This window comes from Rhinolophus sinicus, linkage group LG05 (assembly GCF_036562045.2).
Source record: "Rhinolophus sinicus isolate RSC01 linkage group LG05, ASM3656204v1, whole genome shotgun sequence".
In the NCBI taxonomy this organism is placed as follows: domain Eukaryota; kingdom Metazoa; phylum Chordata; class Mammalia; order Chiroptera; family Rhinolophidae; genus Rhinolophus; species Rhinolophus sinicus.
In genome coordinates, this window is record NC_133755.1 from 68,399,698 (window position 1) to 68,412,502 (window position 12,805).

Genomic DNA, 12,805 nt, shown 5'->3' on the forward strand with positions numbered 1-12,805 from the left:
TCAATTATTGTATTCTTCATTTCCAACTGGTTCTTTTTTATGGTTTCTGTGTCCTTTTTTTATGCTTGCTATATCTCTGTTAAAGTTTTCACTAAGTTCCTTAAGCATCCTTATAACCATTCTTTTGAACTCTATATCTTGTAGGCTGCTCGTCTCCATTATAAACTTCTTAGCCCTTTTTTTCTGGAGTTTTCTACTGTTCTTTCATTTAGGATGTATTTCTTTGTTTCCTCATTTTGGTTGGCTTTTTGTTTTTTTTTTTTTTCTATGCATGAGCTAGATCATCTATGTCTCCCAGTCTTGGCCAGGTGGCCTTATGTAGTAGGTGCCCTGTGGGGTCCTGGCAAAGTCTCCCTGGTCACTTGCTCTGGATGCTCCAAGAGTCACCCTTGTGGGTTATGTGTGCCCTCCTGTTATGGTTGAGCCTTGATTGCTATTGGCATCTCAGTGGGTGGCATTGGCCTTCAGATTGATTGGCTTTTCCACATCCACAGCTTATGAACTGGTGTGCACAGGGCTTATCCCACTGAGTGGGATTCGCTCCAGAGGGCTCTGGTGCATGTGTGCTGCTTTGTGTGTGCTGCTTGTAGGGATAATTGGGTGCTGCTCTGGTGTGGTCTGAAGCCAACCTCCAAGTATGTTTGTTCTGGGGCCTCTTGGGAGAGGCTCCATTGTAGGCCCTGGCCAGCCACTGCCTGTGACTAGTCAGGGACTACCTGGTAAGAGCTACAAAGTGATTCACTGCCTGTTCACTCCCTGTGCTAAAGTTAGAGGCATATGGGAGAGGCCACCCTGTGAACTGAGAATGTGTGCCACCAGTATGAGGCATGGGGTAGCTCCATAAAAAGCCAGGACACCTCGAGGCCTGCTGTCTCCTGCCATCTCCCTTAAGTTTCAGCCATTGATAAAGTCTCCTGCGTTGTACCAGTTGGGTGAGGCAAGTTCTCAGGGAGGCCCTACAGTGGGAAGAGTGGTGGTTACTTACCAAGTTAATGTAGACTCTGATTTGGTGCCAGTGCTGAGCCTGGAGCTATTCAGCAAAAATCTCAGCACACTGAGTCCAATCACCAGCTGCCTGGGGCCCGCAGACTCTGATAGTCTTCCAGAAAGAGTGCAATGTGGGTGGGGCTGGCTACTCAGGAGACAGTGCCTCTGGTATTGGCAGAGTTGGGAGGGGCAGGGTCCTAAAGAAACTCACCAGGCCAATTAGATTCAAATTTGGCCTGTAGAGGCAGGCTCAACATAGGAAAGATGGCGCCTGCCTGCTGGCTGCGTAGAAGAATGATCCCTCACTGGGAAATGCCGACTGCCTTCCAGTTCTCTGCCTGCAGCTCCCCATTTGTCTCCAAGACCCCCTGAGTCACTGTTCCTGGAGTCACTGGAGCCCCAGGTGAGTGCCTGCGAGTGCATGAGTCTGTGCGTGGGCCATTTAAGAGGATTTCTGGGTTTCCCACAGCCTTCCATTCCACCTGAACCGTCAGAATCCCCAGTTTGACAATCAGATGTTGTGGAGTCTCTACTTCCTGGCATTACTATTCTGGGTTGGGGAGCCTGGTGTGGGGGGCTTGGGACACTCATTTCTCTGCGGGGAACCTTCTCAACCGAGATATCCCTCCTGATTCTCAACCACCACACAGAGGTTTGGGGCCAGCCTGGTTTGCATCTCCTCCCCTCCTACCAGTCTCTGTGTGGCTTCTTCTTTATATCCTTAGTTGTAAAACTTCTGTTCAGCTAGACTTCAGATGGTTCTCCAGGTTGATTGTTCTATAATTTAGTTGTAATTTTAATGTGTTCACAGAAGGAAGCACACACAGTGTTTATCTACTCCACCATCTTGGATCTCTAAAAGCCATAGTATTCTTTTATTATCCTTTGTGTATTTGTGATATCCATTGTAACTTCTCCTCTTTCATTCTGATTTTATTTTTTGAGTTTTCTTTTTTTTCCTTAGGGAGTCTAACTAAAGATTTGTCATTCTTTCTCTCTTTTTTATTTTCGGTCTTTTCAAAGAGCCAGCTCTGTTTCATTAATCTTTTTCTTTGGCTTTTTAGTGTTTATTTTATTTATTTCTGCCCTGATTTTTATAATTTCCTTCCTTTTACTGACTTTGGGTTTTGTTTGTTCTTTTTCTAGTTCCTTAAGGTGTAAAGTTAAATTGTTTATTTGAGATTTTTCTTGTTTCTTGAAGCAGGCCTATAATGCTATAAACTTTCTTCTTAGTACTGCTTTTGCTACATTCCAAAGATTTTGGTATGTTATATTTTCACTTTTATTTATCTGTATGTGTTTTTTTTATTTATTCTCTTATTTCTCCACTGACCCAATAGTTGTTCAATCTCCACACATTTGTGATTCTTCCAGCTTTTTCTTATAGTTGATTTCTAATTTCATCCTTTTGTGGTCAGAAAAGATGCTTGATTGGATTTCAGTCATAAATTTATTGAGACTTGTGTTATGTCCCAACATAGAGCCTATCCTCGACAGTAGTCTATGTGCACTTGAGAAGAATGTGTATTCTGCTTCTTTTGGATGGAAAGTTCTAAAAATATCTATTAAGTTTGTCTGGTGTAGTGTGTTATCAAAAGCTGATGTTTTCTTGTTGGCTTTCTGTCTGGATGATGTATCCATTGGTAGAAGTGGGGTGTTAAAATCTCCTACTATTATTGTGTTTCTGCCTATTTCTTGCTCTAGGAATGTTAATAATTGCTTTATATATTTTTGTGCTCCTAAGTTGGGTGCATGTATATTAATAAATGTTATGTCTTCTTGATGGATTGTCCCCTTTATCATTATAAGATGTCTATATTTGTCTCTAGTTACCTCTTTTTGGTTTGTTTGGAATTTTGTTTTGTTTGCTATAAGTATGGTGGCACCTACTTTCTTCTGGATACCATTTGATTGGATTGTCATCTTCCATTCCTTCATTTTGAGCCTATGTTAGTCTTTGTAGGTGAGATGGGTCTCCTGAAGGCAGTATACATTTCGATCTTGATTTTTAATTCATCCAGTTATTCTGTGTCTTTTGATTGGTGAGTTCAGCCCATTTACATTTAGGGTGATTATTGCCACATGGGGACTTACTAATGCCATTTTATCTTTTATTTTCTGATTGCTATGTATCGCCAATGTTTCTTTTCCCTTGTGTTTCTGTCTGCTATTTTAGTTTGGTGGTTTTCTGTAAAGTTTTGTTTTATTTTCACTTTTTATGTTTTGTAAAAAGAGAAATACCTCTGGGTTTTTGTTTTGTGGTTATCACAAGGTTTGTAGAAAATGTCTCATAGATTGAATAGTCCTTTTTCTTCTGATAACATCTTATCTTCATTCACCCATACAGGTTCTGTTCTTGTACTTTCCTTTTTATGTTTTTGTTGTCACATGTCCTTTTTTTATGTTGTGTGTTCATCACCAAATTGAAGAAGCTATCGGTATTTTTAATACTTTTTCCCCTTTAACCTTTATGTTATAATTAATTGTTTAACACCCTATCTTGAAATAGAGTTGCTATTTTCTGCTTCTGTCTATCTATTTGTCACCTTACTCATAGGTTTGTGTATGTTTGGTTTTGGTTGTTTGTTTGTTGCAGGTAGAACATTTTCAACATTTTTTAATGCAGCTCTTTGTAGGCAAATTCACTGAGATTTTGTTTGGGAAAACCTTTATTTTTCTTTCACATCTAAAGGATAATTTTGCTAGATAGAGTATTCTAGTCTGATGATTTGTATTTCAGTATTTTGAATATATCATGTACTCTCTTTCCTGGCCTGTAAAGTTTCTGCTCAGAAATCTGGTAAAAGCCTGATAGGGTTTCCTTTGTAGTTGCAGTCTCTTTCCCCCTCTGGCTTGCTTAAGATGTTTTTCTTTATCATTGCATTTTGACAGTTTTAATGTATATAATGTATCTTGCGGGTCTTTTTGCATTGAGATAATTAGGTGTTCTGTTTGCTTCTTGTACTTGTATGTCCACTTCCTTTTCCAGGTTTGGGATTTCCTCATCTATTATTTCTTTGAACAGGCTCTTTATTCCCTTCTTTCCCATGTCTCCTTCTGGGATACCCATTCCTCTTATGTTGCTCTTTCTAATGGACTCAGATAGTTCTCATAGTGTTCTTTCCATTTTTAAAAAATATTAGTTCTCTCTCTTCTTCCACCTGAATCAGTTCTAGATTTCTATCTTCGTCCTCACTAATTCTCTCTTTCATATGGTCTGCTTTATCTCAGCTATTCAGTTCTTCAGCTTCAAAATTTCTGTTTTTTGTTTGTTTGTTTGTTTGTTGTGTGTGTGTGTGGTTTTTTTTGTTTGTTTCAATCTCTTTAGTAAAGTGCTCCTGTTCATTAATTTTACTCCTGAGCTCATTGAACTGCCTTGTGAATTTTCTTGTATCCTGTTGAGTTTCTTCATTGCTGGTATTTTGAATTCTCTATAATGTATATCACAATCTTATATGACTTTGAGTTTGGTTTCTGGAGAATTGTCATTTTTTTTCTTGTGATACCAGGCTACCTTGGTTTTTTGTGGAGTGTGATGTGTTTTTCCTGTGCCAGTGCATTTGGAGTAATGAATACCTTTCTTATTTAGGTACTGTTTTGGTTTCAACAATTCCACAAGTTGATAATTAGAGGTCTTTTGTTTGTTTGTTTGTTTTCCAGTAGGTGGTGCTATAGTGAAAGGTTTGTTTTTTTTCTTACCTGTGGTAGATGTGTCTCTGGAATCACTGGTGCCTCACGATCATCTGAGTTGTTGCCCGGGTGACCAGTGTGGTGGGTGCCTCAGCTGGGTCTCAGGCCACCACCACCGTGGTGGAGGGATGTAGCTGGTGGGGGGAGCCGGGTTTGCAAGTCGGCCATGCTGCTATCTGGTTCACTGTGGCTGCTGGTGCCACTGCACTGTGGTCAGGAGGCTGGAAACGTGTCGCTACTGCTGCTACCAGGCTCTTTGGTGGTGTGAGGACCACTGCGATGGGGGAGGGAGCCAGATTCTCCAGGTGCTGACACTATTCTGCCTTCTTTACTGTCTGCTGGCCTGTAGTGTTGGGGCCGCACCCCAACTCCTTCACTGCCACATTTGCTGGGGCTGCAGCTGAGCCCAGGGAATTGGGGATATGGGTTTTGTCCCTGTCCTTCCCTCTTCTCTACCCCCACTATGTATAGCAATACATCCCCCATCAGAAGGACTGATGTGTGGTTCTTCCTGGTGACTTAGTGCACTGAGAAGAGGAAACTTTGTTGGGTTATAAATGTCCTGCTAGTTGTAGATTGTAGGGGAGATGCCAAAGGCTCCTCTCACTTCACCGTGATGGTTACATCAATCTGTTCTATTATTGATAGGAACTTGGGTAATTTCTAGTTTTTTACTATTGTAGTAATACTGCTATGAGCATTCTAGAAAACGTCTCCTTCAGTGAACATATTTATGCATTTCTATTTGGTGTGTTCCTGAAAGTGGATTTGCTAAGTAAGCTGTAATAAATACTACCAAATAATTTTCCCAAGTGGGCATATATGGCAGCTTCAGTTGTTCCACTACCTCACCGCCACTTGGTATTGTCAGTCTTTGTAATTTTAGTGATTTTAATGAGATTTTAATGGTTAGCATGAAATTTTAAAAATGTAAATAAGATTATATCTCTTTTCAGCTTTAAATTGTCTAATAGTTTTGAATTTTCCCTAGAATAAAATCCAATCTTATTTTTATTGCCCACAGGACCCTGGGTTTCCCCCTGCCTCTATGACTTCATTTACTCAACATGCCTGCTTATTTGCTGTATTCCACTGACTTCATTTTTGTTATTTTGAAATTTCCACACTTTTTCCTCCTTCAGCGATGTTTTGTTCCTTCTATGAGGAGAGTTCTTCCCCCAGACAGTTACCCGGGGGCCTCCTTGTTATTCTCATCAGGCCTCAGCTTCTGTAGTGAAGCGTCCCTCAACACCTTCTCTAGCACTCTGTCCTATTGCACATCATTCATGTTTCTCACCAACCGGAAATCATCTCTTTAAACTTTCTTATTCAGTGTTTCCCCTCCACATCTTCCCATCCCCCATCCACACACTAGACACTAGACTGCAAGCTCCAAGAATGCTGTCTTCTCTACATCTGTGCTTCTGGTACTCAAAATGTCACCTGGCACATAGTGAGAATGGTATACATACTTGATGAGTGAATTAATAAACTGATGAATGAAGCTTGAGGGAGAGATTAGACCTAGAACCTCGTGAAAACCAGTCCTTTTAGCATCATTCTCCTGTCACTTGCGCTGCTTCTTCCGTCTCCAGAAGTTCATTCATTCCTGCGACAAAGGTCAAGCACAGAACTGCTGCTACATATTCTCAAGTATCCCAGAGAGGAAAAATGTGAGAACTTAAGAGACGTAAAGGTGTAAGGATCTTGGTAGAGACCCGACCTCCCACCCCTGCCTGGGTTTTGGAGCATTTGACCCTGATGTGTGAATGTGTTTCTGCTTCATTCTCATGGGGAAACTTTATCTGCAGGTTATTGTCAATGGGAGATCAGGAGACAATTAGTGGGAGCAAATAAAAGCTACTATGCATTATATATAAAAATCTTTAATAACAAGTATTGCCCTGCTACTCTTCTGAATATGCATCACACCCTGGTCTGAGGTTCAAATAAATTAGAGGTAAAATTTAATAAATCTGAACTCAGCAATACCTCCATTGCACATAGATGGTTGGTTTACACCTGCTCTCAGAGGGAGGTAATGAATCTGTAGAGGAAATTACTTCACAAAAAACATAAACCAATTGAAAGAGTCCATTACTCATAGCTTGTCACTAACAGCATAAACTTCTAAGAATATTCCCATTGCAAAAATATCTTCAATTGGAAAAGACTGCGACAAGGAGGGGATGGTGGGAAGGTGACAATAAAGAACTCTGAGATCATCTATTACCATCAGATACTCTGCTAGGGAGGTTTCAATGTCACCTCTGAAAAGTGAGTCTAATCATCCCTATGTTACAGATGAGGAGTGCTACTGGGGTTTGAACGCTCTGTCAGGGAGAGGACTAGATGAGAGGAAGACAAACAACCAAGTGGGACACGTGAGTTTCACACAGAGGACACATGAATGGCCCATGAACATAATCAAAGATGTCCCACCTTATTAGTGAATAGGGAAATGTACAATAAAATCACAATATAGCTTTAAAATCACTGTACTGGCAAAATTTAAAAGTGTGTCTTTATCAAATATTGGCAAGAACATGAAGCATGAAACCCTTACCCTCCAAAGGACATGAATGTGGAGAAAATTGGGGATTTTCTAACACAAAGATCCACCTACCCAATGATCCTGCTGTTTCACTCACTAGACAGCCTCTCAAAAAATCCACACAAGAGGGCATCACAAAAACCTGCACCATAGCATTATTTTTATGAGCAAAATAATACAAGTTTGAAACAAATGTCTAAGAAGACGGATATATAAATAGCGGTATATTCATACAATGGAATACTACGCAGTAGTGATCTTGAGTGAAGAACTATACTTCTCAAAATATTTGAATCTTACAAATATGCTGAGTGAGAAAAAGCAAGTTATACACTTATAGATTATAGTACTTTTTTATATAAAGACTAAAAATTCCTCCATAAGAATACTTTGTACTGCTTAAGGAACACACAGACACACACACACACACACTCACACCAGAATGATAAGCACTAAGCTTATGATAGTGAGTCTAGTGGGATAGATGTATATAGGAAAATTGGTAATTGCTATTTCTGGGGCTGGGTCTTGCTTACATAACTTATGCCTTGTTTGGCATTATTTAGCTCTTAAATATTGCATGGTACACATTTAAAAAGAAAATATAAAAAGTAAAAATTAGAGAGAAAAAATAGAGTGGTTCAATTCAGGAAGTTTCAGCATAAAGCAGCATTTTCATGGTCCTAACTAAACAAACCTGAGCTTTTCTGCCTGGAACCTCCATAAATAAATTCTGTTTGAATTCCTTCCTCCCTGTCTTCTTAGCAAACAATACTATCCAGTTTCTCCCATTTTTCAAGGTAACTGAGAAGCTGCAGTAAATGTTTTGGTTTTCTGTTGTTTTTGATTGCAAAGTTTACAATCCCCAAATCAGTTCTGGTTTCAAAGCCAGTGGTTCGTTCTCCATGCACTAGGAAACACATTTGGCATGGAAACCATCCCTGGAAGTGTGTCAGATCTGTAGCAGAGCAAAATGAAATGCCAGAAATTTCCAGTAAGAAAGAGGTGCTGAAGGGGGTCTGGGATGGCCAGTCTTAACTTTATAAACTTTGGGGCAACGCAACTATACTGATTAGTCTTGGTACGTATGTAAGCTAGTGCTCAAACATGAAAAACAAGTTCGGACATACATTCATCTATCCATAAGGCAGAAACTAAAAATTTGAAACAAATGTCAACACTGCTTATAATAATAGTTACAAGTACGAGTCATTTTGTTTTGTTTTGGGAGGCATAAACCTTGCAAAATATATGTACCGAGAAACCTCATTTAATGCTGATATTAGGGGAACTAATATCTCCACTTATAATTTAGATCTTTTGTAATTAAGATCTCCACTTATAGTTTAACAAAGGAGTCCTCAAAGTTTGAGAGCCTTGGGAATCCCCTAGATCCTTTAAAAAGATTTGTGAAATTAAAACTATTTTCATAATAATATTAACACTTCATTATTATTTTATTTTTTGTCTCATTCTCTCCTCATTATATAGTGGACTTTCTCAGAGGCTATAGGACATGTTCCATCATAAGAGATTAGATGTAGAAGTGGATATGAGAATCCAGCTGTCTTCTATTAAGTTAGACATTAAAGAGATTTCCAAACACTGAGTATGTTGTGGTTTGTAGAACAATATCACTTTTCTCAATACGTCTGTTTGTTTTGGAAAGTAGAATTCTTTTTCATAAAATGTTTGATATTTATATTCACATATAATGAATTTATTGTTGTTCTTTAAAATAAATAAGAAAACAAATGTTTAAAACGTTCTCCATTTTAATTTTACATATAGTAAATATTGAGAGACAAAACACATAAACCAAAGCATCTTGGCATCCTTAATAATTTTGATGTGTAGACATTTGCAAACCACTGGCTTGCAGCCTACCTCAGGAAGCTTTGCTGTCAAGACAATTGCTTTAATTTCTCTCCCTGCTCCTGTGTTTGCCTCTGTCTCACTGTCTCACATCCCAAAGACCACCAGGAACAGCTTGGCCAGGACCTTGTTGACTGGCTATTACATTTTATATTTTCTTCTAAGTCTCAGTGCCCTGAGGAATATCTCTGGAGTGTTTCCTGATGGCCACAGCGACAGTCCTCTGTTGATGTCCCCCTGTTGGAAGTTTCAGACAGGAGCAGTCTTCGTGCTGCAGGTATCTGAGCATCACTGTGGGAAGTCTGCTTTCTAGAAGTTCAGGTGCACGACTCCTGCAAAGAAATGCTATTCCTTACAAACCATTTGGGACAGCTCCCACTTTAGGGACCTTTGTGTAGACCAGTGCAGGTCCGGTAATGACTGTTCACAGGGGGTTTGGAAAGGAATGAGTAATTCAGTTATAGGGACAATTCAGAATGGATTTAAGCAAACATTGTGGGGTGAGGAAAGATTTATTAGCTGCCAGAAAATTTGGCACAAGCCTTCCAACCCACTTCCCATGATGCCACGTTCCTTCCTACACACCCCCTTAGGGAAAGTGGGACTGCCCCGCCCACAGTGGCAAAGGTCAGCCTGCTGTGGAACCGCCTGACAGGATTCAGTCCCTGGGTGTCAGGTCCTCCACTCTTCAGAGCTGCACGCTCCCATCCTGTGCCACAGGTAGAAACTAGGCTGGGAGTCCGCGGCCGAGCCCAGCGCAGTGGGCGCCACGGTAGGTGTGCAGGGAGAGAGGTGGCAAAAATGTGCGCGACCCGGAGGCCAGAGATCGGAACTCCTGGGCATTCGACCTTGGGGAGCAGACGCCGTCTCTGGGCGAAGGTGTGGAGCCCGCGTCTACCTGCCCATCCAGCGGCACTCAGCCTTGCTCCCTCTTCTCCTGCGGGTCTGTCAGGTAGACCTCAGCGGGCTTCTCTCCACTGAGTTGGTGTTTGGGGTGTCTGTTTACACCGCCGGCCCCGCGGATCCTGAGAACCAGGACGCACAGTGGGCGACACACGGTGGGGACGCAGAGCCCCGGGCTGAGGCGGGCTGGGAGGCGTGCCTCCCACGGAGCGTGGGACTCTGATACTACCTCGCTGCCAGATGGCAGAAGGGGATGCCACCGCGTTTCCAGAGGAGGAACAGCGCACCTTGGAGGAGACGCCACCCTGCAGCCAACCCTGCCTTCCCCCACCGTGCCACCCAGCCCCCCCACAGTCCTCTGTATCCTGGATCCCGGAGGCCGGGCGCTTAGAGTACGAAGGGAGCAGGGGAGGGAGCGTTCTTTGGGGGCAGGTCCGGGTAAATGTGGGGCCAAGAGTGGAGGGCTTCCCACAAAGAAGGGAAGGTCGGTGGCCTGGCCTGAGATCTCTTGACGTTCAGAGGTCGCAGGAGCCCACTCCGCCCCTTCCCCTCCCACCCTGGGCTCTCTTCCTTGTAGCCGGATACGGAATGGTGTCCTTGCTGTTGTGCGGCGTGTCCATCGCGCTTCCACTTTTTATCAGAGCAGGTACGTTCGGTTTGTCCTCGGGTCTCAGAGCTGCCCTCACCCTCGCACCTCCCCGCCACTCTGCACCTCGGGGGATCGCGTGGGACCCAATCCTTCCTGATTACACCTTCCCACGCACGGGACCAGGCAGAATTCCGCTGAACGGGAGGGAGTTTCACTTCCAAGAGTCTGATGCTCAGCCCCAAATGTCACCTTTGAGCTTTGAGGTGACTTTGGGGTGGTGGTGGTGGGGGCGCTTATTAGGCAAATTTGCAGATCAGGACTTGAGTTAAAAATGCTCCCTCCGATGGATGAAATGCTGTCTATTTTATACGACAAAGGGTCATTTTACGACCCAGGGTAAAAGCAAAGACATCATCAACAGAACAAATTTCTTCTAAGAAAAACTAAGCAATTTGGTAGACACAAACTTTAAAGAGAGCGTATTTGTTAACAGTCCTTTTGGAGATGAGATGCTTACACTTTTTATTCAAGACAGAGTGACAACTGGATGGCAGAACAAAAAGAAAACAGGGCAAGAAGGGCTCAGAAGAGGGACGTTTTCTCTGACGGAAGAGGATGATAGAATGAAGGCTTTTAGAGTGGAAGGGAAATAGGAATTATACGAGATGGAGAAGATGATTTGTGAGGAGGAAACTGAGTAAATACTGTCCTTATGGACACGTTCAAAGGACTTTCAATCTGCTTTCAAATCAACAGACTATTTTTAGGAAACTCCTACACTGGGAAAACTAAAATAAAATTGGCTAGAAAATGGAGACATTTATTAAGACTTTTATTATTATTATTTTTTGACATCTTTCATGATTAGTCTTTTCCCTTTCTGTCCCTAGATGAATGTCAGAACGTTAGTGTGCAAAACGAAGCTCCTTTAGTAAGTCAGCCTTTTGCTTTTAATTGCACGTACCCTCCGCTAACATCGGGGAAAGCATATGTAACATGGTATAAACATCCGAGCAAAATTCCAGTCTCCAAATATATACAGTCTCGAATTCACCAGGACCAAAACTGGATTTTGTTTCTCCCCCTGACATGGGAGGACTCCGGAATCTATCAATGTGTTATAAAGTAAGTTCCTCATTTAAAATAGAACTAACACTCTCTTTCTCTCTCTCATGTATACATTATAACTATATGTGTATAATTCCTTTAAGAAAATTCTTAACAAACTCTTAATAAACAGAAAACTCAATGAAAAGAATACAATATAGTTTTATAATTGTTGTAATGTGGTTTCCAATAAAAATATTTTAAAACAGAATAGATTTGTAAATCAGTTGTTGAAACATTAAATGAATCTTTTCCCACTGAAATGATGCCACAAGCCAAACAAGCTTCCAAAACCTGCTTATCCCAATATTATAGTTGCCTTTTTTCTCTTGGACTGTCAAAAGTTTTTGTGACGGGGAGCGGGGGAGGTACATCTAGATAGGACTAAGCTTCCTTTGAAGCACCTTTTTGTAAGGCATCTGTTATAGAAATTTAACAGTGAGTAAGCACCAAGTATGTTCCAGACCCCACGCTAAGCCCTGTGCTAGAAAGTAATATCAATGAGTGAATGACACGGGTGTGGTGGGAGACATTGAGCCTGGTGGGGATGGTAGTGAACTGGAAAACATGTGCCCCACCAAAGATGACAGTCTATTCAGCTCAAGTCCATTTTCCAATTTTTGGAGGGAACCTGGAAATGAGAGAGAGAAAGAGAGTGGGGGAGAGAGAAAGAGAGAGAGAGAGAGAGAGAGAGAGAGAGAGAGAGATTGATTTGTGGACCAAATTTTGATCCAGGGCCTCAATTTTATTACCCTCCTGTACTCACATGCATGATCTTAACAAAGTATTTGACCTCTCTGAGCCTTGGTTTTCTTATCTGTAAAATGGAAGTCATGCCGGCTTGATAGGGTTCAAGTGAAAATTAGCTGAGAACATATGTGAAGTAGGTGCTCCTGAAATGAAGCTGCATTCTCCCTCTCTTGGTTTTTTCCCCTTGGTATTTGCTGGCCCCTATCTGCGTCCCAGGATGACCTGTGTCCCACTCTGATTCATGCTAGATCCTCATTTCCATGTCAGATCTACCCAAGGGACAAAATTACTTAGTGGTACACATGTAGAAGTGGCCCTTAGCCCATTTACCTAGCCCCTTTCCATCATTT

General features: G+C 41.7%; 1 protein-coding gene across 1 annotated transcript in view; it reads left to right on the top strand.

Moving 5' to 3' along the window:
- Nucleotides 1-9,768: 9,768 nt before the first annotated feature.
- IL1RL2 (interleukin 1 receptor like 2) overlaps nucleotides 9,769-12,805 on the top strand; it is a 48,754-nt gene continuing 45,717 nt past the window's right edge. Inside the window, exons 1-3 of the mRNA XM_019753803.2 lie at nucleotides 9,769-9,878; nucleotides 10,587-10,655; nucleotides 11,489-11,723. Coding sequence (XP_019609362.2) covers nucleotides 10,598-10,655; nucleotides 11,489-11,723 — 293 coding nt within the window. The 5' untranslated portion in view covers nucleotides 9,769-9,878; nucleotides 10,587-10,597. The remainder of the gene's footprint in view (nucleotides 9,879-10,586; nucleotides 10,656-11,488; nucleotides 11,724-12,805) is intronic.